The 20,383-nt window shown below is 49.7% G+C and overlaps 3 protein-coding genes across 4 annotated transcripts; all 3 read left to right on the top strand.

Moving 5' to 3' along the window:
- The first annotated feature begins 1,258 nt into the window (after positions 1-1,258).
- LOC136452647 (cold-regulated 413 inner membrane protein 1, chloroplastic-like) lies at positions 1,259-2,843 on the top strand. 2 transcript variants are annotated; one of them, XM_066453247.1, is made up of 5 exons: positions 1,259-1,494; positions 1,610-1,705; positions 1,842-1,915; positions 2,174-2,249; positions 2,505-2,843. In XM_066453247.1, the coding sequence occupies exons 1-5, from the start codon at positions 1,325-1,327 to the stop codon at positions 2,668-2,670; spliced, it is 582 nt and encodes a 193-aa protein (XP_066309344.1). In that variant the 5' UTR covers positions 1,259-1,324; the 3' UTR covers positions 2,671-2,843. The 2 variants fall into 2 exon arrangements, with proteins under 2 accessions (XP_066309344.1, XP_066309343.1); XM_066453246.1 differs by lacking the exon at positions 2,174-2,249 and having other exon boundaries at positions 2,516-2,843.
- Positions 2,844-13,494: 10,651 nt separating this feature from the next.
- LOC136452649 (cold-regulated 413 inner membrane protein 1, chloroplastic-like) lies at positions 13,495-14,926 on the top strand. Its single transcript, XM_066453249.1, has 5 exons — positions 13,495-13,670; positions 13,914-14,009; positions 14,148-14,212; positions 14,416-14,488; positions 14,761-14,926. The coding sequence occupies exons 1-5, from the start codon at positions 13,495-13,497 to the stop codon at positions 14,924-14,926; spliced, it is 576 nt and encodes a 191-aa protein (XP_066309346.1).
- Positions 14,927-17,055: 2,129 nt separating this feature from the next.
- LOC136452648 (eukaryotic translation initiation factor 3 subunit D-like) lies at positions 17,056-19,143 on the top strand. The gene has a single exon (XM_066453248.1). It carries the CDS (start codon positions 17,171-17,173, stop codon positions 18,923-18,925), a length of 1,755 nt encoding a protein of 584 aa, XP_066309345.1. The 5' UTR covers positions 17,056-17,170; the 3' UTR covers positions 18,926-19,143.
- Positions 19,144-20,383: the final 1,240 nt, after the last annotated feature.

The following is a 20,383-nucleotide window of genomic DNA, read 5'->3' on the forward strand; positions in this document are numbered from 1 at the left end:
GTGACTGCGTCAGTGTTTAGCTAGACGGCATCGATCGATTTGCCGATCGCGGCTTGCATCCCCTGCACAGGACCCTGAAAGTGTCGGTCGTTTTTGCTAGCTAACTGCTTCAAGGGTTCAAGTCAACATGGTCTCCGTGGTTTTATATATACGATGATGGTCTAACATGGCGAGCACGTCGTTCCAACTTCCAACTTCCAAGCCAGCCTTCGTTTTCGGCAAAGAAAAACATTACTAGATTGCTCGATCGGTTGAACTAGAACTTGATGTTAACGTTGCAACTTACAACGTCTGAGTCTTTGAGTCTGACAGAGTAGTAGTAGCTTGCAGCTTGCTTGCCTCCAGCTAGAAGCTTAAGACTATGAACAGAGAATTATATATGTTTGGTCGTGGAAACTCCGGAAATTGAGAAACATCAAACACGTGTATATTCATTCTCCGTGTGCACGAAATTGTGCCGGTCCCCCGCGGATCGGCTTGCTCGATCCCCGCGGGTTAGCTTGGAGTAGGTGAGGGGCAGATGGGATGGATGTGTGCATGTGCCAGCAGAATTTTTCAGCGTCGATCCCCGCGGATGTCGCTGCGTCGTCGTCACATGCCCTTTTCGTTAGTTTAGCGCAGAATTGGTCATGTGCCAGTTGAGCTATAGCTTGAGAGGTAGGGTAGTAGCAGTACTAGCTTGGCTCTCTGGTAGCTACTCCTACTTGGATCTCATAAGCTTTTATTTACAAAATTGACATTGACTCCTCGGGCACGCACCACCTCTCTCTCTTGATTCTTGATTCTTTTTTTTTTTTTGGGAGCAAACTCTCTTGATTCTTGATGATGATGATGATGAAGCACATCATGTAGTTAAACCTCAATTATATTTTGACTAGGCGGCCCAGTCTGGACTCTATCGAAGCCCACCATAAAACGTGAGCCCGCTCATGGCGCGAGCTCCTATATACCCATGATATATACACACCGGTCCACCACACAACCAGAGAGCCCAGCACGGTCAGGAAGCATCTCGGTCCGGCTGCCGCCTCCCGGGGACATCCCCGATCCGTATCGCTCTCTGCCTGCCGGCCGCGCACTTTGTTTTCGTCTGACGCCTACAAGACGAATCGACATTATCAGACGCCTCGTCCTCGTGCACTTGGCTGGCCTGTCGAGTGGGCAACGGGAGCTGCTGCGTGCCGCATAGTTCGTACCGCCAACGTATTTATCTGTTCCGAAATATGACATCACGAGTCAAGAAACGAGAGGAGTTGCAGTCTTCTTTTGTGGATGTATATATGCCCTGCTGCTGGCGTCTGCAGTAATACCTTTTCACCGATCGATGGCCGCCGCGATGAGGTTCTTCGTGTTGAGGGGAGCATCCGCGCGGAAGCCGCCGTGTCCCGGGGCCAGGAGCCGGCGGTGCTGGCGCCTGGCGAGCGTGGCCCTGTGCTGCGCGTCGGCGCAGCAGTGCACGGACGCGCTGCGGTGGATCTGCATCACGGCCGCCGCGTGAGTCAGCAGCATCCGTCGTACCCCTGCTCTCCTCCCGTTTCTTACTGTTTACAGCTTGTTCTTCTCTTGCTGATGAACAGGGGTGAGTTGTTTTGTTGTTGTTGTGCCGCAGTAGGTTGATGCTTGCTGCAGGAACAACCGTAGACAAATCTCTCCTTGTGCCTTTCGTTGCTCTGCAAGCGCCTTCTGGCGTCACCTTCTGGGCCAGGTAAATTCCTATATATATGCCAACACACACAAACGAGACAGGCGTTTCAGTTTTACAATTTTTTCCCGTGAAAGAACATACTTACTATTGAGGAGCTGTACATAATTGCTGACATTAACATAGTGTACATTTTAAGGCAAGATCATGGTCGATGGATGTGGATTGCTGTTCTTGTAGGTCCTCTTATGCGCTTTCTGTACATGACTACAGGTAGAGTAATATGAATGGTGATGCCAGCCATGCTCTGTCTCTAGCTTTTCAGTAAAAAAATATTACTACTACGTGATTTCTGTTCTATACAGAAATGGGAGCTTAGTTGAAAACAATTCAATAAATCATCTGTTCTCCTGTAGTTTTGCTGTTCACTTTCTTCCACTCCAGCGCCAAGAAGCTAGCAGGCTATATTCTGCGGAAGAAATAATAAATGCAAAAATCACAAATGTTTGTGCCTGCATCTTACTATTACAGGCGAATGGCGCCGTGCTATATCAACGACGTTCCTAGTTGCGATCTGCATCGTCCTTTCCCAAGTTATGAACTTGAGGTAAGATACAGTCTGCCTATCTAAGAACCAATGCTAGTTATATATATATATATATATATAATGAAAGAAGAGCTTATGAGTTGTAGACCTTTGGCCTCTTTAAATTTGTGCTCTTCAGTATTTGGCCATCTATTTCATTTCCCTACAATTCCTGCAAGGGATAAGCTGAAGCATACTACCTATGTACCAGTTTAACAACACATCTTTTAAGGGGGAAAATAATCTGTTCACATACCTTGTGTAATCTTTGTACAGAGAGTCTCAAGGCCGTGCGATACTGACCTCGGCAATAGCGGTTTATCTCGCGTTTCAACACTTCACCGGGGCCGGAAGCTTGAGGAAGGCCTTTAGCGGAGTGGCCATCTTTGCCACCCTGTGCATCGTATGCATGACAACTATCAGCCTGATGCTGTTGTTCTGATCTAGCTAGCTCAAGTTCGCCAAGTCCTGCTTCTTGTTTTTGCTGCAACCGTAATGCTATACAGGAGCTACCTCACAATGCAGTCTGCACTCTGCAGAGATGCGCAAAAAGTAACAGAACCTTTTAATTTCAGAACAGAATGTTAGTAAACATTTTAATGCGAGATCCTGCCATTGAGGCATTAAGTAAACATGAGATCTCCTCCTAATGAAATACGTGCTTAGACATGTTCTCGTAAAAAATAGTAAACATGAGATCCTATTATTAACAGCTCTCAAGTTTTCGTTCCACAGTCACAGTTGATGGTTGTGTTTAATGTAAAACAGGAGCAATTGGGGTATGAAATATTTTGATTTATAAGTTCCAGACGATACAACACAGCCTGTCTCTTTGGTCATTGGTCAGCTAAGCGCGAGTTTTCCTGCTGAGGATTTCATTGAGGACACGATCAAGGAATAACCACATTGAGCAGCCCCATGCCTAACCTATTTGGTGCCCTCAACCTAAACTTGAGGTTGATCTCGTCCTCGTCACATGCCCATTTCGTTTAGTTTAGCGCAGGATTGGTTATGTGCCAGTTGAGCTAAAGCTTCAGGGTTAGGCCCTCCACAATGTGCGCTTGAGTGATGCCCAAAAGAAGAGAGAGGATTCTGGAGTCACTCTCTCCGTTGCAGCGAGCGGATCCAACTCCGAGCGATGCCAGAAAAATAGAGAGCGGCGCAACTAGTTGCCGCCGGTGCCAATTTGTGCTGTGGAGAGAGAGAGAGAGAGAGCAGCAATAGGGAGGGGAGCGTGCAGCAGCTTTTAGCTGTAAAGTAGCATGCAACAGTCCTTTTGGGCACCACTAGCGATACCACCACACTGCAACTAGAAATTGGATCAGACATCACAACAACGTGGCTAGCTTCTACAGTTTCAAGCTCCACTCACACTGTGGAAGGCCTTAGGGTAGCCGTACTAGCTTGCTCTGGGAGCTACTCCTACTTGGTTAAGCTTTTTTTTTTACAAAATTGACCTTGACTCCTCGGGCATGCACCACCTCTCTGTCTCTCTCTTAATTGTTGAAGCACATGTAACCCTCAATTATTTTGACTGGGCAGCCCAGTCTGGACTCTAACGGAGCCCACCATAAAATGTGAGCCCGCTCATGCTACGAGCTCATATACCCATCTCCCCATCTCTCTTAAAACAGAAAAACGAATCCCCACTCACTCATCCTTATCTGCCCCCGCACTTGACGCAGTAGCGTGGACGCTTATTAGTTCGCGCCTCTTCCCCCACCGCGTGCTCATCAGCTGCCGCGCCGTGCCCCACCGCCCCACGCCCCATCACCGGCCGCGCCGCGCGCCTGTCCCAGACACTTGTGCCGCTCGCTCCCTCGCCGTCCGTCCGTCCGTCTCCCATAACCATCGCGCACACCACTGACCCCACCATGGTAGCTGGGGCACATGTGCCGTGGCACCTCAGTACTTCCCCGGCCCGCCAAGAGCACCCACAAGCGCAGGTGGTGCTGGTGGTGCTCACGCGACGCGGCTTGCCACCGGCCGGCTCGGCCTTTCCCCTCCCCTATGTTGCATATGTATGTTTCAAGTGTTTCAGGCATTTCAGATGTATGTTGCAATTGTTTTAGCTTCATGTTATAAAAGTAGATCGAGGGATGTGACACATATTGTAAGTGTTTTAGAGGCATATTGTAGGCGTTTGTTCAAAATGTTTCATCCGTTTCATGTTGCAATCGTTTTTGATCTACAATATGTTTTAAATGTTTCAGTTATTTTAGTCCTATGTTGCAGCAAATGGTTTCATGTTGCAAGTTGCAAGTGTTTTATTTTGGATGTTTCATGTGCTTCACACACATGTTGCAAGAGCATATTCCAAATATTTCATCTGTTTTCAGTTTTTATGTTGCATTCATGTTACAAGTATTTTATGTTGTGCGGTCGGGGGCGAGCCCGGGGCCGACGAACAGGGCACGCGGCGCACCGGGGGGGGGGGGGGCGACGGACAGGGGCGCTAGGGTCCGACAGCCGAAGGTGTTGGGGGCCCGTGGACGACGATGTTGCATGTCAGGGCATGCTCGTCCCCGGGCGCTCATCCTGGTTTCCATGTGTCACCCGCGTGGAGAGTTGGAGAGAAAGGAGTGGATCAAGGAAGGACCAGCGGGCGTAGAGATAGGGGCGGAGTGCACTCATGGTCTGGACGAAGGCAGACAGGGTGGGCTGCGCGGATGTCCGGGCGCTAGCCATGCCTATATCGGTGATAAATTAAACCTTTAAACTCTACCATAGTCTTGCCACTCGTCAAGTGTTATTTAGGCCAGTTTCAATAAAAGGTTTCATCTTCTAGTTTTCAAGACTTAAAACTTGACATAAAACGGGTCTCTCTCAGCGCATAGTTTCATTGCACAGTTTCACATGATTACTTTAGCCTTCGTGGGTCCCACCAGTGTCTATCTCCCTGTTTTCCCTCCCTTCCCCGCCTGCTTCCTCACCCGTGGCGGTCCACGCCTAGAGACTTCACCCACGGCGGAGCCCATGCCTGGAGCTCGCCGGCGCATGGAGACGTCGCCTGCGCCTGGAGCTCGTGCTCGCGGCCACGGCGGACTGGCGGAGCTTGTGCTCGCGCCCGCACCCATGGCATGGGGGAGCGGTTGAAGACGTGGATGAAGACGCGGCACGGCGGAGCGGCGAAGCGCCTGCGGCTGGCGGAGCGCGCGGAGCGCCTGCGGCCAACGGAGCGCGCGGCTGGCGGAGGCGGAGCCCGCCTTCCTGTTATGGACTTGGGGTGGGCTGTCACAGGCTGGGCCGGTGTACCGTTTGGGCCTTCCCGTGTGGGTCGTCAGTGTAGTGAGATAGCGCTAGCAGGCCACAGGTCAGTGTGCCGGACCAGCGCAGTATAAGCTAGAGCCACGCGTTGTCTTCTTGAACAAGACAAAAACTCTGTAAACGTTCCCCAAACAGAATCCGGAAATCTCATGGAATCCGGCCGTGTTCGTCTCATCCCATTCCCGTTCTTGCTGTTCCCAGTCCAAATTCAGATTCCAGTACCAGTTAGGTTAGCTAGTTCATAACAATTGGTATCAGAGCTCGGTTGATTTGGGGAGAATTTTTTTTCCCAAATCCTGGCGCCGAAGAAACGAAATCCACCAAAGTATCAGATCGAGATGGCCGCATCCGTGGAAGAGTTGAAGGAGACTATGCAATCCATAGAGACCCAGTTCGCCGATTTTTAGGAGATGCTGACGATGACGTTGGATAAGCTGAGCGCTCTTGAGGCTTGGCAGACCATGGCGGAGGAGTCCCTGGGTACGCTACTTCAGCAGTCGTCTGCGATGGCGACTCAGGTCGAAGAGACTGCTTCTCGCGTCACGAGGCTGGAGTTCCACTCGCCTCCACCGCCTCCCCCACCGCCGCCGCCGCATTGGAACCTACGCGACCAACCTCCTCTTCCGTAGACCTCTCCACCGAGTCTCGACCTCAACTTCGCCCCGGCCGCTTCCATAAGTGCGACGCCGCCACGAGTTGATTTGCCCATGGGGCCTGGCGCTCAAACTCATCACCGGGACAATGGCGGTGGACTCTTAGGAGCTCCTCCACCTCGCCAGGGCAACGGTACGAACAATGCAACCGTTTCACAAGTTCCATTGTCTGATAACTCATCGCATCATCCTCCGCCATTTCCTAAAATCGAATTCCCCAAATTCAATGGATCTAACCCTCGTTTATGGTGGGATCATTGCGAGCGCTACTTCGAGGTCTACGCTGTCCATCAAGCGATGAAGACGCGCTTCGCATCCCTCAACTTCAAGGGCACCGTGACAACCTGGTTGCAGACCGTGGAGCGTCATGGGCGGATCGGTGATTGGCAGCAGCTATGCGAGTTGGTGATGGCTAAGTTCAATAAGGATCAGTACCAGATCATGCTCCGTCAGTTGGACACACTAAGGTAGACTGCATCGGTACAGGAGTATCAGGAAGAATTTGACAAGCTTGCCCACGGTGTACTCTTGTACAACCCAGCGTTCGACGAGACCTTCTTCGTCACGCGATTCATGGGTGGTCTTTGGGATGAGATCAGGTCAGCAATCTTACTGCATCGGCCTCGTGATGTGGATACAGCAAGTACCCTCGCTATGATTCAGGAGCAAGAACTTGAGCAACGCAATACCAAAATCTCTGGGCGGGATTTCACCAGAGGGGGAACTCGAGCAAATTCGGTGTTGGAGAAGACCAAGCAAGCCAAACATGTCAAACCAATTCACAAAGGGCCAACAATGGATTCAGAAGACAAGTTAGCCATGCTACGAGCTTTCAAACGCCGGAATGGCCTCTGTTTCAAATGTGGTGAGAAATGGAATCCTACTCATAAGTGCCCTGCAAATGTGTCACTACATGTCCTAGAAGAGCTATTAGATGCTATGAACATTGTTGCATTGCCTGAGGATAGCAAAATCGATGTGGAGTTACCTGAGGAGGAGCAGTGAAAGGTCCTAATGGCTAGAGGGGGGGTGAATAGCCTAATAAAAATTTCTACAACAACACTTAACCAAATGGTTAGACAATTATGAGGCGAAACGAGTGTTGCGCTAGCCTACTCAAAATGCAAGCCACCTACCACAATTCTAGTTTAGATAGTGTCAATTCACACAAGAGCAATGGCACTACCCTATGTTAGTATGCTCTCAAAGACTAACTAAAGAGCCACACCAACCAAGCATGCAAGCTCTCACAACTAGCTATACTAAAGAGCTTGTCAACTAGTTTGCGGTAAAGTAAAGAGAGTGATCAAGAGGGTTATACCGCCGTGTAGATGAATGAACCAATCAATCACGAAGATGAATAACAATGATGACCAATCACCTCAGAATCAATGATGAACACAATGATTTTTACCGAGGTTCACTTGCTTGCCGGCAAGCTAGTCCTCGTTGTGGTGATTCACTCACTTGGAGGTTCACACGCTAATTGGCTTCACACGCCAAACCCTCAATAGGGTGCCGCACAACCAACACAAGATGAGGATCACACAAGCCACGAGCAATCCACTAGAGTACCTTTTGGCGCTCCGCCGGGGAAAGGTCAAGAACCCCTCACAATCACCACGATCGGAGCCGGAGACAATCACCACCTCCGCTTGATGATCCTCGCTGCTCCAAGCCGTCTAGGTGGCGGCAACCACCAAGAGTAACAAGCGAAATCCGCAGCGAAACACGATCACTAAGTGCCTCTAGATGCAATCACTCAAGCAATGCACTTGGATCACTCCCAATCTCACTATGACGATGAATCTATGATGTAGATGAGTGGGAGTCCTTTGGCTAGGCTCACAAGGTTGCTATGTCAATGAAAATGTGCAAGAGAGCTCCCTTGAGCTGGCCATGGGGCTATAAATAGAGCCCCAATCAAATAGAGCAGTTATACCTCTTCACTGGGCAAAACGCGCTCTGACCGGACGCTCCGGTCATACTGACCGGACGCTGGCCCTCAGCGTCCGGTCGTCCGATGGACGCCATGTGTCATCGCCTTCAAACGTTGTTCGTCAGATTCCAACGGTTATGACGCTGACCGGACACAGCAGCTTCAACTAACCGGACGCTGAACCCCCAGCGTCCGGTCGTTTCCAGTAAGGTACCGACCTCGACCGGACGCATCCGGTTAAAACTGACCGGACGCTGGAACCTCAGCGTCCGGTCGAGTACAGTAAGGGTCGAAACCTGATTTTCTTCGACCGGACGCATCCGGTCCACCTCGACCGGACACAGACAGCGTCCGGTGGTAAACCATAGCCACTGTACCGACAGTCAACGCGACCGGACACAGGCAGTCAGCGTTCGGTGCTTCTGGATTCAGCGTCCAGTCACTAGACCGACGCTAGCATCAGCTCTGTTCACACTTTTATCTTCTCCACCCTTGCTCCAATGTGCCAACCACCAAGAATTTGCATCCGGCGTAATAGAAAATAGGCATTTCATTTTCTCGAAAGCGCCGAATCCCGCCGAGCTTGCACATGTGTTAGTATATTTTCACAAATATTATCAAGGGTGTTAGCACTCCACTAGATCCTAAATGCATATGCAATGAGTTAGAGCATCTAGTGACACTTTGATAACCGCATTCCGATACGAGTTTCAACCCTCTTAATAGTACGGCTATCAAACCTAAATGTGATCACACTCTCTAAGTGTCTTGATCACCAAAACAGAATAGCTCCTATGGTTTATACCTTTGCCTTGAGCTTTTTGTTTTTCTCTTTCTTCATTTCAAGTTTAAGCCCTTGATCATCGCCATGCCATCACCATTGTCATGCTATGATCTTCATTAGCTTCTTCTACTTGAAGTGTGCTACCTATGTCATGATCACTTGATAAACTAGGTTAGCACTTAGGGTTTCATCAATTCACCAAAACCAAACTAGAGCTTTCAAGCAGGCAGTTTTAACTATTCAGACTGAACCCACAAACAATAAAGCTCCATGCCAAACACTAAAGCTTCTAGCAAGAATTGGCAAGCATTCAGTACTTGTATTGGTTGACTCTGGGAGTATTGGGACCTTTGTGAGTGACAATCTGGTCAACCAACTACAGCTGAGTACAGTGCAGTGTGAAACTACTACATTCAGAGCTACAGATGGCAGTCAGATGTTATGTAATCAGAGAATTCCTCATCTCAAATGGTTTATTCAAGGACACACTTTCACTTTAGATGCTAAGGTTCTTCCATTGAAGTGCTATGACTTGATACTAGGAGAGGATTGGTTAGAGGATCATAGCCCCATTTGGGTGGACTATAAAATAAAGCAGATGATGCTGACCATGAGAGATCAAAAGATACCCTTGCAAGGAGTGATTGATGATACTGCTACCTGTCGCCCTATCTCTTCAGTGAAGCTGTCAGGAATAATGAGAAGAGGAGCAGTCTCTCACTGCATTCAGATGGTTCTTCCTAGTATCAGAATGGAAGTTCCATCTATTTGTGTTGTGGACTCAGTAGACCATGCAACTCAGCTTCCAGAAACCATCTCCTCTCTGCTACATGAATATGATCATTTGTTTGATGAACCTAGGACACTGCCACCAAGAAGAAGTGCTGATCATATAATCCCACCGATACCAGGGGCTCAACCAGTGAAAGTGAGACCATACCGGTACTCTCCAATTCAGAAAATAGAAATTGAGAATCAGCTAAAGCAAATGCTACAACAGGGAGTGATCAGACCCAGTGAAAGTTCTTTTGCTTCACTAGTACTGCTGGTAAAGAAAAAAGATGGTACATGGCGTTTCTGTGTAGATTACAGACAACTAAATGTTATCACTATGAAGAATAAGCAGCCAATGCCAGTGGTGGATGAGTTGTTAGATGAGTTGGCAGGAGCTAAATGGTTCACAAAGTTGGATTTTTGATCTGGTTATCATCAGATTTGTATGGCAGCAGGAGAAGAGTATAAGACAGCCTTTAGAACACACAGTGGCTTGTTTGAATTCTTGGTCAGCCTTTTGGCCTCACTAATGCCCTAGCCACATTTTAGAGCTTTATGAACACAATCTTTGCTGCTCTCTTGAGAAAAGGGGTCTTAGTCTTCATGGATGACATATTGGTATACTCTGCAACTTTGGAGCAACATGTGGAATTACTGCAGTTAGTGTTTCAAATTCTGCAGCAACACCAGTTCTTCATTAAGAAATCTAAGTGTTCCTTTGCTGCTAACAAAGTGGAATATTTGGGACATGTCATATTAGGTAATGGAGTAGCTACAGATCCTACCAAAATACAAGTTGTTCAGCAGTGGCCCTCTCCAACCAATATCAAACAACTTAGAGGATTTCTGGGTCTGACTGGATATTATAGAAAGTTCATCAAACATTATGCCATGATCACTAAGCCACTCACTGATCTATTAAGGAAGGATACTCAGTTTCTCTGGACACCAAGTGTGGAAGCAGCATTTCAGTTACTCAAGAATTGCCTCATAGAAGCCCCTGTGTTGACTCTTCCAAATTTTTCTAAGCAATTTGTGGTGGAAACTGATGCTAGTGATCAGGGCATTGGGGCAGTGCTTATGCAGGACAACCACCCAATTGCTTATCTCAGTAAGCCATTGGGGCCGAGGAATCAAGCTTTGTCAGTTTATGAGAAAGAGTGTCTGGCCATCTTACTTGCAATTGAAAAGTGGAGATCATATTTGCAACATCAACAATTCATAATAAGGACAAATCACAAGAGCCTGTAGTATTTGACTGATCAAAGGGTGTCTACCAAGCTGCAACTCAAAGCATTGCTCAAGTTAATGGATCTGCAGTATACAATTCAGTACAAGAAGGGTACATCTAATGCTGTTGCCGATGCCCTATCCAGATATGACTGGTCCCAGGACCTCAATGCTATATCTGAGTGTGTACCAACATGGATACAAAAGTTAAAAGAAGGCTATGAGGATGATCCTACTGCGAAACAACTTCTAACTGAACTGGCAGTGAGTTCAGAGAATCAAAAGGGCTATTCTCTACATGATGGGGGTAATCAGATATCAGGGAAGAGTGTGGGTAGGCAATAACCCTACTGCCCAGCAACATATTTTGACAGCATTACATGACAGTGGTATTGGTGGTCATTCTGGAATTGCTACAACCTATGCAAGGGTCAAACATTTATTTGCTTGGCCTGGAATGAAGCAAATGGTAACTGCATTTGTACAGCACTGTCAAATTTGTCAACAGGCAAAGACTGAGAGAATCAAGTCTCCTGGACTGCTACAACCATTACCAGTTCCTTCACAAGCCTGGGAAGTTGTCTGTCTAGACTTCATCGAAGGTCTTCCAACCTCTGACCGCCACAATGCATTACTGGTTGTGGTTGACAAGTTTACAAAGTATGGTCACTTTATCCCTCTCACACATTCATTTATAGCTCTGCAAATTGCTCAGCTCTTTATGAGTAATGTATATAAGCTGCATGGACTACCTAAGGCCATCATCTCAGATAGAGATAGAATATTCACAAGTGCAGTATGGCAAGAACTATTTTGCTTATCTGACACTAAGCTGATGATGAGCTCGGCCTATCACCCACAAACCGATGGCCAAACTGAAAGATTGAATCAAAGCCTCGAAGCATTCCTAAGGTGCACTGTACATTCTTGTCCGAAACAATGGAGCAAGTGAATTTCAGTTGCTGAGTTTTGGTATAACACTACTACCCATACAACACTTGGTAAATCTCCATTTGAGGTCTTATATGGCTACTCACCAAGGCAGTTGGGCATTGCCAATCTTCAGTTGTGTTAAGTGGTTAAAAGAAAGGGAGCTGTTGTCTCAGTTGATCAAACAACAGCTAATCAGAGCATAGCAGAGGATGAAAGTTCAAGCGGATAAGAATAGAACTAAAAGGGAATTTGAAGAGGGAGACTCAGTGTTCTTAAAACTTCAACCATATGTTCAATCATCTATTGCATCCAGGAACCATCAGAAGCTATCCTTTCGGTTCTATGGCCCCTTCAAAATACTGGAACGCATTGGTACGGTAGCTTACAAATTGGATCTCCCAGCAGAAGCCAGAATCCATCCCGTGGTACATGTATCTCAACTGAAGAAGCATCTGCCTCCTACTACATTGGTGAGTTCAGACTTATCCACGGTATGCACTGATCCCATGCAAGCTCTGGTTCCACAGAAGAGTCTTCAAGACCGCACCATTATCAGGGGATCGTCGGTTGTGCATCAGAAGCTTATCCAGTGGCAAGGATTGCCGAAGGCAATGGCAACCTGGGAAGATGTGGGAGTGCTGTCGAAGCAGTACCCAGAGTTCTCAGCTTGAGGACAAGCTGTGTGTAAGAAGGGGGGAGTGTTATAGACTTGGGGTGGGCCGTCACAGGCTGGGCCGGTGTACCGTTTGGGCCTTCCCGTGTGGGTTGTCGGTGTAGTGAGATAGCGCTAGCAGGCCACAGGTCAGTGTGCCAGACCAGCGCAGTATAAGCTGGAGCCGCGCGTTGTCTTCTTGAACAAGACGGAAACTCTGTAAACGTTCCCCAAAGAGAATCCGGAAATCTCATGGAATCCGGCCGTGTTCGTCTCATCCCATTCCCGTTCTTGCTGTTCCCAGTCCAAATTCAGATTCCAGTACCAGTTAGGTTAGCCAGTTCATAACACTTCCCCTCCGGCAGCGGCGAGGAGAGGCCCGGCTCGGAGGAAGAAGGACAAGTCGCACGGCATGAAACGTACCGAGGCTCTTAGTGCGCGTTTCACGTGGTTTCCAACGTTTTGGAAACGCCGCTCACTCGTTTCGTCCATATGAAACGTTTCCCTTCTCTTTTCTCGATACATGCAAAAGGTCTGTTTCTATTGACGTGGCACCATATTTAACGTGCATAAAACCTATAAAACCTGCATCGCCTTACTACCTGTCCGGCTGTCCGTGTCGGGTACTCGGATGAGCCAGCGTGCGAGGCAGCGAGGAGCTAAGCGTGACTGCATGAACGTCCTACACCGCGGGACCGCAGCTGCGCACCGGTGGCAAAGTCCCTCGTCTCGCCAGACATCTGCCGAAGCCAAATCCCGGACGGTGGAAGCAATGCAATGCAGTTCAATGAACAACATGGCGCCCGGCCGCGTCACGGCCGCTCGCGCTCAGGCCAGGTTCCACGCCCGCTTTGCGTCGCTCTCTGTCCTGCCGGCTGCCGGCCGTGCGCATTGTTCTCGGTTGCGCGTTCCGAGTAGGCGGTGAAAGCGACGCTTATACGAGACAGCTTAAAACAAATCGAATTTTGCGGTGTTCTTGTGGACACGGTCCCCAGCCGGCTGCATCTGCGACACCTGGGCGCTTCCTCTGATCGATGGGAGCGAACTGCTCCGTGCTGAGGGGTGATGAGAGATGCGCAATGGCTTCGCTGAGGTCGTCGTCCGCCATCATGCCGTGGTGCTGGCGCCTGGGCGACAACGCGATCGCATGCTGCACGTCGGCGCACCTCTCCGCCAAGACGATGCAGTTGATCTCCGTCACGGCCGCCACGTGAGTGGCCACTTTGCCATACTTAGATGCTCCCGGTCCCTCGTTTCTTGTTGTTCTTGCTTAGTTCGGATTTCAGAATTGAACATGTATATGACGTTCCTTATTAGCGGTATTATTAGTCTTCAAGTACTTCAGATCATCTCAACCACCACAGCGATATGCTATTACCCTAATTACGTACACCACTTCTTGTTCTGGTACTCTGAAGCCTCAAATCAAATGTGTAATGTTTGTTCTCTACAGAACATTGATGCTTGCTACACGAACAACCATACGGAAACCTTTACTTGTGCCTCTCTTTGCTCTACAAGCACCTTCTAGTGTAGTCTTATGGTTGAGGTAAGGTGTCAGCATCTGGGAAAAAGGAAAATATTTTACTTTTACTTTCTTTTTACCACTTTTGGGAAAAAAAGATCACATTATTGACACTTATAACTCGAGCTGTACTTAGCTTCTGACATCACCGTCCACGTTTAGGAATGATTACGGTCGGTGGACTGCTTTTCTTGGTCTTCTTCTGCGTTTGCTATACTTCATTCCAGGTAGAGTAACAAGAAAGCTCGTGTCAATTGTGTGCTTTCTCTCCTGAATAAGACAATTCGATGAGCCATCTTTCTCCTAACATTACCATTTGCTTTCTTTAGCTGGCCCAGCGGTATTTAGAATTGACTGGTCTAAATTCAGTTTCGATTAACTAAACGAATGTTGAGATCTTACATCTCTGTGCCTGCATCTTATATTACAGGTGAACTGGAACTTCCTTTATCAACAGTGCTGCTTGTTACAAGCGCTCCTTACCAATTTATTATGAACTTGAGGTACCAAACATTCTGCCTGTTTTAAAAGTACATATAAGGTGTTCGATAATATACTAGAGTTAGTGTCACTTCTTGCTAAAAGAAGAAGTTGTGATGTGTAGGACGCCTCTGTATTTTCCTGTGTTTTTATGCATTATGCCGTCTCTTTCATCCATTGGCCATGGCCGCTACAATTGCTTTTAATGGACAAACTCTAGCCTACCAGTTCAATTGCATATCTAACTATCTACTAGGTTTATTTTTCACGTACAGATCTTATATTTGAACTACAGAAAGTCTCAAGGTGCAGCAATACTGTCCGCGGCAATAGCGGGTTATCTCATGTTCCAACATTTCACCAGGGTGAGATGCTTCAGGAAGGCCTTTGACCGTGAATCGATAATTGCCACGTCTAGCATCATCTGCATGACAGTTACCAGCCTTATGTTGGTGTTCTGATCCAGCTCAAGCTCAAGGCACATTGCAGCAGCTAACATGAAAAACTCAGTCTGCACTCTGCAGAGAACACTCGAAAATTTACAAACAAACAAACAAACATTTCTTTTGTGATTAATCTACTGACTCGGACATCTTGGCAGTGTTCGCTGAAAGTTTTGGTTGAGCTGCATCAGGTTTGATCGTATTGGATTGTCTGCGGAGAAGAAAGGATTGCCCTTAGCTATGTTCATCTGTTTCTTGTGTGATCAATTTGGAATAAAACATGCAAAAGTTTTGAGCGCTACAGAATCAATTGGACCTTTCTGCAATTTAAACTACGCATGATATGTGTCATATCCAGCTATTCATCTTTCCCGGGTACACGAAACCAGGATGGACATTCATTCAGTTATTCAGTCTTTTCAGATACCTGTAGTGAACATTTGATGGTGACAGTTTTAATACTGCACCTGCAAGTGAAAAGAAACGTCACTTAGCTCCTTGGGATATTGCATCGTGATTAGTTTAGGTGATGAAATCACCTTGATGTATTAACATTTCTCATCAGCTCACGAGTTGGTATTCCACTCGTCCGGTTCGTGTTGGTATTCAAGATTTTGGTGCTTTTTCCATCGATTATATATGCACACATAGTCATATACAACATTCAGACATCCGCGAGTGCACTCTTATCCCACGGATAGTCGCCTAACGATAATTCCAGTGCAAGCATTTGGCTGAAGTTGCTTGCGGCAGCTCACTGCTCACCTGCACAACTATGGCCCTGTTCGGCTTACCTCATATTCGACTTCTTTTTTTAGCCGGAACAGTATTTTTCTCTCACAACAATTCAGCCGGAACAGTATTTTTCCGGCAGTTTCAGCCAAGTTTCAGACCAGCGAACAAGGCCTATAGACGGTTTGAGATCTTGAATAGCGCTTTCTTCTTCTTACTACACTTCCACTCATGATTTTCTCTGCTCGTGTAACATATCTGTCTACATGGGTTTAATATCAATAAAAAAACTTTTAAGATGACTATACTACAAATTTTCTAGGATTTAATTCAGTGATAGGGAATATTTCATCTTTGATCTTGGGTTTATATGGATGCAATCTTTTTGGGCCGAATTTGGCACTGCGGGCTTAAGTGGGCTTCATGCGTATGGTTGCCTTGGCCCGTGCGTGAAGTCACGATCTCGTCCTGCACGCCATACCCTAGTTCTTCCTTTTCGACCCCTCGCGTCGCCGCCTAGCATTTTCCTACGAGAAAATGGTAATTTTGCCAGTTGAGTTTCGCTCGTTTGCCATCCGCAAAAAAAATTCGCTGTAATACCGTTATTAAATCGGGTACACCTGTTGAAATGCCCTTTCGTTGATTTCTTCCAAAATTTAATCACTTTTTTATTCCCATCAAATTTGCATTCCTGTTTTACCCTTTATCCCTTCGTTCTTTCTTTCTTCCCATTCACGCACGGATCAGAGACGACGGCACGAGAAGGCATCTCGCCCACCGCCGGCACAACTCCAGGCGGCCGCCGCGCCCACCCCAACGCTCGCCCACCGCCGCGATCGGCACTACGCCAGCCCGCCGCGGCCGCAGCAGCCCGCCTCCCCGCACGCTCTCGTTCCTGCAAGCCCTAGGGAGCCGCCGCCAGAGCCAGCGGACCGGAAACGGCGAGTTTGGTCGCATCAATGCCGCCTAGTCATCCCCCATCCCTACCGGAAGTCGCAGGTCGCCGGCGCCGTGGACGTCGACTCGCCGTCGCAGAGCAGCAGCCGAAGGGAAGACGTCTCCGGGTTGTCGCAGAGCAGCGGTCGCGCGGCTGGCTAGCTGTGGCCGGCCGCGGAGGTGCGCTGGCATCGGCCAGGGCGCCGGGGCAGCTAGCCGGCTTCAGGCGGCCACGGAGGTGGGCTGGCGTCGGTTGCCAGCGGCGGTGACAAACGAGCGGCCTTCGGTCCCGTGCGTGAGTGCGTGACCGATGCCAGGAAGAGATGGACGAAAGGGATAAGGGATCGGTTTCAGCAGGGAAATAACGGGAATGCAAATTTGATGGGAATTAAAAATGATTGATTTTTTTAAGAAATCAGCCAAAGGCATTGGAGCATGGTACCCAGTTTGATAATGGCATTGTAGCGAATCAATTTGCAAGGGCGAAAGCTGATGATGGCAAAATTGCCATTTTCTCTTTTCCTACACGGCTACACCCAACCTGATCTGACCAAGCCCTAACACCACCACCCATCCGCCGCCGCGCCGCCCAAGATGGGCTTCGACGTGGGCTTCGTCCCCTACAACCCCGACGGGTGGGGTCCACCGGAGGCCGCCGCCGCGCCGCTCTCCCTCGGCGGTGGCTCCTCGTCTGTCCCCTTCGCCCCCTTCTCCCGCTCCGACAAGCTGGGCCGCATCGCCGACTGGACCCGCAACCCGCCGGGCCCCGCGGCGTTTGCCGCCGCTCGGGACGCCGTCTTCGACTTCGCGGGGCTCGAGGACTCCATCGGGCTCGCGTCCGCGGACGACTCGTCCTTCCGCCTCGTCGACGGCAAGCCGCCGCCGCGGCACCCGCGGTTCGGCCCCCGCTGGCGCTTCCAGCAGCGGCCCCAGCTCCCGCAGCGCCGCGACGAGGAGGTCGAGGCTCGGCGTCGCGAGGCCGAGAAGGAGCGCGCCCGCCGCGACCGCCACTGGCAGCAGAACCGCCGCACGCACCACCAGTTCAACCGCGGCGGGCCCTCCTCCTCGTCCGCCAAGCCGTCCGTTGACATCCAGCCCGAGTGGTCGGTGAAGGAGCAGATCCCTTTCTCCTCCTTCTCCAAGCTCTCCTTCGCCGTCGCCGACCAGCCCGAGGATCTCCTAGTCTGTGGCGCAGTCGAGTTCTACGACCGGACCTACGACCGCGTCACCCCCAGGGCGGAGCGTCGCCTCGAGCGCTTCAAGTCGCGGAACTTCTTCAAGGTCACCACCACCGACGACCCCGTTATCCGCCGCCTTGCCGAGAATGACACGGCCACGGTCTTCGCCACTGACACCATCCTGGCCGCACTCATGTGTGCGCCCCGTAGCATCCAGTCCTGGGACATCGTCATTCAGCGTGTTGGCAACAAGTTGTTCTTCGACAAGCGTGATGGCTCTCAGCTTGATCTTCTCACCGTCAACGAAACCGCCCAGGAGCCGCTCCCTGAGGCCAAGGAAGACATCAACTCCGCGCATTCACTGGCAGTTGAGGCCACATATGTCAATCAGAACTTCTCGCAGCAGGTGCTGCTCCGCAATGGTGAGAAGGTCACTTTCGATGAGCCTAACCCGTTTGCCACTGAGGGGGAGGAGGCTGCTTCTGTTGCTTATCGCTACCGCCGCTGGAAGCTTGATGATGAGACAAGCTTGGTTGCTCGCTGCGAGGTTCATGCTGTGAATATTGATCCCCGCGGTGAGCGTCAGTTCCTTACACTCAACGCCCTTAATGAGTTTGATCCCAAGGTCACTGGTGTTGACTGGAGGAAGAAGCTTGAGACCCAGCGGGGTGCTGTGCTTGCCACTGAGCTCAAGAACAATGCCAACAAGCTTGCACGCTGGACTGCCCAGGCACTACTCGCCGGTGCAGACATGATGAAGTTGGGTTATGTGTCACGGCTGCACCCCCGCGATCACTACAACCATTCCATTCTCAGTGTGATTGGGTACAAGCCAAGGGATTTTGCTGCACAGATCAATCTCAACACTGCGAATATGTGGGGGATTGTGAAGTCCATTGTTGATGTATGCATGAAGCTTGGAGAGGGAAAGTATGTGCTTGTGAAGGACCCAGTGAAGCCGCAGGTCCGGCTTTATGAAGTGCCAAATGATGCTTTTGAAAATGACTATGTTGAGGAACCACTTCCTGAGGAAGAGCAGGTGCGTCCCTTTTCCGAGGATGTCGACGCTACTGCACAGGAAATGGATGCTGCTGCAGAAGCGGAGGCTACTGGAACAACTGCAGCCGCAGAGGGAGACGCTGAGAAGAGTGGTGACTCTGCTGCTGTGTGAAGGCAGTGGTCACAATCTGAAGAGGTCTCTTTAGACCTTGAATAAGGTTACCTTGGCTAGCTATCTACAGTCATGGGCCTCTTGACAGAGGTTTGATGTTTCTACTATCAAAGGTTATGCTATTGTCGTTTGGTGAACATTGAGTTGGGTTGTTTCTCTTTATTGACACATGCACCTGTCTCGACTTAATGCAATCCCCAAATTATATTGCACTTCAAGGCTCACATGTTACCATGTGGATTGTCGGTTCTGTTCACTATGATTTGAGTTTTGGTGATTGCATTTGCATTTACTTGGCCATATGCGAACACGTACTTATGATTGTTAGTAGCTTTAACGTGTTGGAAGAATACACGATGCTATGTGTCGGGTGTTTTCGGACCACCGACGAGTAAATTTGTATTTGCGCGTCTGGCTCGGATGGTGTGCTCGGAGGACACAAGGGTTTATACTGGTTCGGGCGGAACGCCCCTACACGTCCAGTTTGCTGCTGCTCATGTTATCGGCACTTGGTTTGCAGTAGGGGTTATAAACAGGCGAGAGAGGGAAATGATCTCAAGTCTCTGGTGAAAGGAATAAACGGGTGCTGAGAGCTTGATCGCCGCTCAGCCATGTGCTTGTGTCGTGCTCTTGTGTTTTTATCTCGTGGTTCAGTCTTGTGCGGATCTGGATGCCTCTCATGGGGCGTCTTGCTTTTCCTTTTATAGGCCAAGGGAAAGCGTGGGTTACAGTGGTGGGAAAGGAGAAGAACGAGAGAGGAAGGCTTCTAGGATCATCGGTTCCTTCTCCTTCTAGCGGGTCTCGCCGATCCTGTATATGTCAACAGGGACAGCTCCACGTCGCGGCCCTGTCCGTCACTAGCGCCATGCGCAGGCGTCATCTGTCGGTCATGGTGTTCCATCCTGTCCCGGCGGACGTCGTGGTGAACTGACGCGCCTGTCAGCATTCGTACGAGGGTTAGGCGGAACAGCACCGGTACGCCCGACGTTGTTCTTGATGTGAATCCTCAGGTATGGCCCGTCATGGCCTCGGGTTACATTGAGTCGTGCCCATCTCTTCCCTGGTGTCAGAGTTTTGACCCAGGCCCATATGCCTGGACGTGGAGTGGTTGGCGGCGATATAGGTCCCCGTCGGGCGAGACAGAGCCCGCGACCCTTGGGGGTTGGACGAGACGGAGCACGCACCTAAGGGTCAGGCGAGACGGACCTCGCAGCTCGGGGTTGGGCGAGACGGAGCCCGCAACCCTTGGGGGTCGGACGAGACGGATCACGCATTCAAGGGTCGGCAAGACGGAGCCCGCGGCCTCAGGGTCGGGCGAGATGAAACACGCGGCCTTGGGCGAGACCCTCGCAGCCTCAGGGTAGGGCGAGATGGAAACTGCGTCCTTGGGGTTGGGCGAGACGGAGTCTGTACCCAAGGGGTTGGACGAGACATGTTAATACGTCTTGCTCTGTTCGG

This window comes from Miscanthus floridulus, chromosome 5 (genome assembly GCF_019320115.1).
Source record: "Miscanthus floridulus cultivar M001 chromosome 5, ASM1932011v1, whole genome shotgun sequence".
Taxonomy (NCBI): domain Eukaryota; kingdom Viridiplantae; phylum Streptophyta; class Magnoliopsida; order Poales; family Poaceae; genus Miscanthus; species Miscanthus floridulus.